This window comes from Priapulus caudatus, unplaced genomic scaffold, assembly GCF_000485595.1.
Source record: "Priapulus caudatus unplaced genomic scaffold, Priapulus_caudatus-5.0.1 Scaffold654, whole genome shotgun sequence".
Lineage (NCBI taxonomy): Eukaryota > Metazoa > Priapulida > Priapulimorpha > Priapulimorphida > Priapulidae > Priapulus > Priapulus caudatus.
This window is the reverse complement of record NW_014577715.1, coordinates 108896-111723: the sequence shown is the minus strand read 5'-3', so window position 1 is coordinate 111723 and position 2828 is coordinate 108896. Positions and strand designations below refer to the sequence as shown.

General features: G+C 43.9%; 1 protein-coding gene across 1 annotated transcript in view; it reads left to right on the top strand.

The window, feature by feature from the left end:
- LOC106812495 (transcriptional regulator ATRX-like) overlaps window positions 1-2828 on the top strand; it is a 37631-nt gene that overhangs the window by 23041 nt on the left and 11762 nt on the right. Inside the window, exons 20-23 of the mRNA XM_014816384.1 lie at window positions 867-1033; window positions 1686-1831; window positions 2451-2637; window positions 2750-2828. Of these exons, the coding sequence (XP_014671870.1) occupies window positions 867-1033; window positions 1686-1831; window positions 2451-2637; window positions 2750-2828 (579 nt within the window). The remainder of the gene's footprint in view (window positions 1-866; window positions 1034-1685; window positions 1832-2450; window positions 2638-2749) is intronic.

The following is a 2828-nucleotide window of genomic DNA, read 5'->3' as shown; positions in this document are numbered from 1 at the left end:
GAGTGAGTGAGTGGTGCGGTGGTGAGTGAGTGGTTGATTGATTGATTGCATTGATTGTCATGAAGGTGTAATTAAATGTCATTCAACCTTGAGTCTTTGATCACAAAAATTCATACCACTGTATAACTAAATTTCCTGAGTGTTATTTGGTAAGTTTCATTCGCCAAGTACCAATAATAATCTTCATTCACGACCTTGGTGAACCATTCAGCCAAGTTAAGAGCACTAACTGAACTAAGATGACTTCAATTGACTGTATCGTCATATATTTTTGCGAATAGCAGAATATGATTCGCGAGATTCAGACTTGACGGACATTTCGCGAGTGTTAATTTGCGCGGTCGGATTCCTGAATGCGCGAAGAACAGCCTGATTGTTACTTTTTACCGTGTCTATTCTTCGCGGGCGGACGTCGTTCGCGAAAATTCGCGAAAAGATATAAACCAACCAAGCGAAAGATATACAGCGTAATACAGACAGTATACTACCTGCAGCGACTACAGCAACAATAGCAGTCCGTGTTGTGCCGTAACCTATCACTAATGTGCACAGAGCCAGGGTAAAAAATACAGGCGAGGCGATGAGCGCGATTCGCCTCTTCAAACATCCGAAAATCGGCTCCCGTGAGACCTCAAATAGGTCCGACGTAAAATTCTTAGACGAGATATTTTTCCCACAGATTTGCAAAGAAAAGAGCTCCCGTAAAAAAAAAAGTTTTTTTCCCGCTGGCCACAGGCGATGATGAAAACTGGACCAAACGACTCAGAGGAAGAGCATTGCAGACTTCATTAGATAGACGAGGAATGAAACAGGAGGCTGAGGACACTCCAACTCATGACACAGCGACGTGAGTTGAACTTCGACAGGCGACGGCAAGCGAGACGAAGAAGCAGAAAACAAACATACGAACGGCGGAAACGGTAAGAGAGATGTGGGCGGCGGCGGCGGCGGGCGGCGGCGCGGTGAGCGCGTGCAGCGCGACAACCGATTACCAACGAGCCGTGCAAGCCATTGATTTTGAAACTGCGCGGAGGCAAAAAGAGTGTAGCACCGTCCTAAAAAATATTGAATCTAAAAAGCACACATACTCAAAAAAATTGCAACTCCCGAATATCTTGTCATAAGCACTCCCACAATACTACATTCCTGCTAACATACCCATGGTGCGGATGTGTGTAGACGGTGATGACGAGGTAGGGACAGAAAAGGAGAATGGAGAGAATGGAGACAGGGTCGGAGAAGTAAGATAAGAAAGTAATGCGTAAACACGTGGTGCTGAGATAGAGTAGAAGGTAGTGTAGGCATATATATTATGTCCACTAACCAGTAGTGAATGCACCGCTTGATTTGTTGTGGGGCGCACCTACAGTACACCATTCAGAATGTGTAGTTTCAGGGATACTATACAAGCAACTAGCTCTCACTAATTAACACCTACAAGTCTACAACTAACAAACAACTAACAACTACAACTACAACTAAAAAACTACAACAAACACTAACAAACAACAACTAACAAACATTAACAAACTACAAACTACAACAAACACTAACAAACTACAACAAACACTAAAAAACTACAACAAACAACAACTAACAAACAACAACAAACAAACAAACAACAACAACTAAACGTCACCTATCGTCGGTTTGTCTACGAGGTTCCGTTTTGTTTTTTCTCGCAGCGCCAAGAGTAGCACGAAGAATTCCGACGACGAGGCAGCGGTTAAGGGCGGCGACAAGTCGGACAGCAGTGTAGAGGTCGTGAAAACGTACTCTACGCGCAGCCGTGGCGCGGTGAACACACGCAGCAGCAGCCGCGGCAACAAAGGTACGCCGCGCTCTGATTCGCTGCTTCCCTCATGCAGCGGCAGACGCTCGTGTCGCGCTCTGTCGGTCTTACGTCGCAGAGTAGCAATACATCTTGTCGTCATTAGTACGTTCATACGTAGTGCAGTATCAACATTGTTGAGGGTGTTATAGCTAGCATTGACATTAGTATTAGTAAGGGTAACATTAATAAGGCTTAATAATTAATAATACTAATTAAGTACAAGTAAGTTATATATTGTGTGAATCGTTTGTAAATTCATATTATCAGTAAAGATTCGTAGTAATAATTAATAGTAGTTAATAAAAGTATTAGTATTATCACTAATACGAGTATTATCACTAATACGAGTATTATCACTAATACGAGTATTATCACATAAATCATTACAAATATTTATTACTATTAACGATCCGTAGTAATAACCCATAAAGGTTATTAGGAGCATGAGCATTACATGAGTAATCATGTTATACGTTGTCATCGTCATCGTATTAATTTCATTCGGCGATTTTTGCGCCATGAAAAAGACTGTCTTCAGTACATGTATTTGATGTGTACACGCAATAAAGATTTAACAATAATAATAATGATGAAATCGTCGTGTTATCTCGAGCAGATAAGTCGGACGCGGGCGCAGGGCCGAGCACGCAGCCGGAGCCTGAGGTACTGCCGGATCCGGAGCGCGTCGCGGAGTGGTGGGACGAGCACATCTCACAGGAGGACGAGGACAACTACGAGCTCAGCGGCAAGATGATGCTACTCACCGAGATCCTGTCACAGTGCGAGGCCATCGGCGACAAGGTGTAAGTGTTCGCATCCCTGTGTATGTATGTATGAGATGTGAGATGTGAGATCCCCGTCTGCTCTCTGATCGTGAAACTCGAACCCAGCGTCTCTCCGTCCGCGTCGTTGCAGGCTGTTGTTCAGTCACAGCCTCCTCTCGCTGAACATGATCGAACACTTCCTCAAGTGCATCAACGATAAGAACGACAAG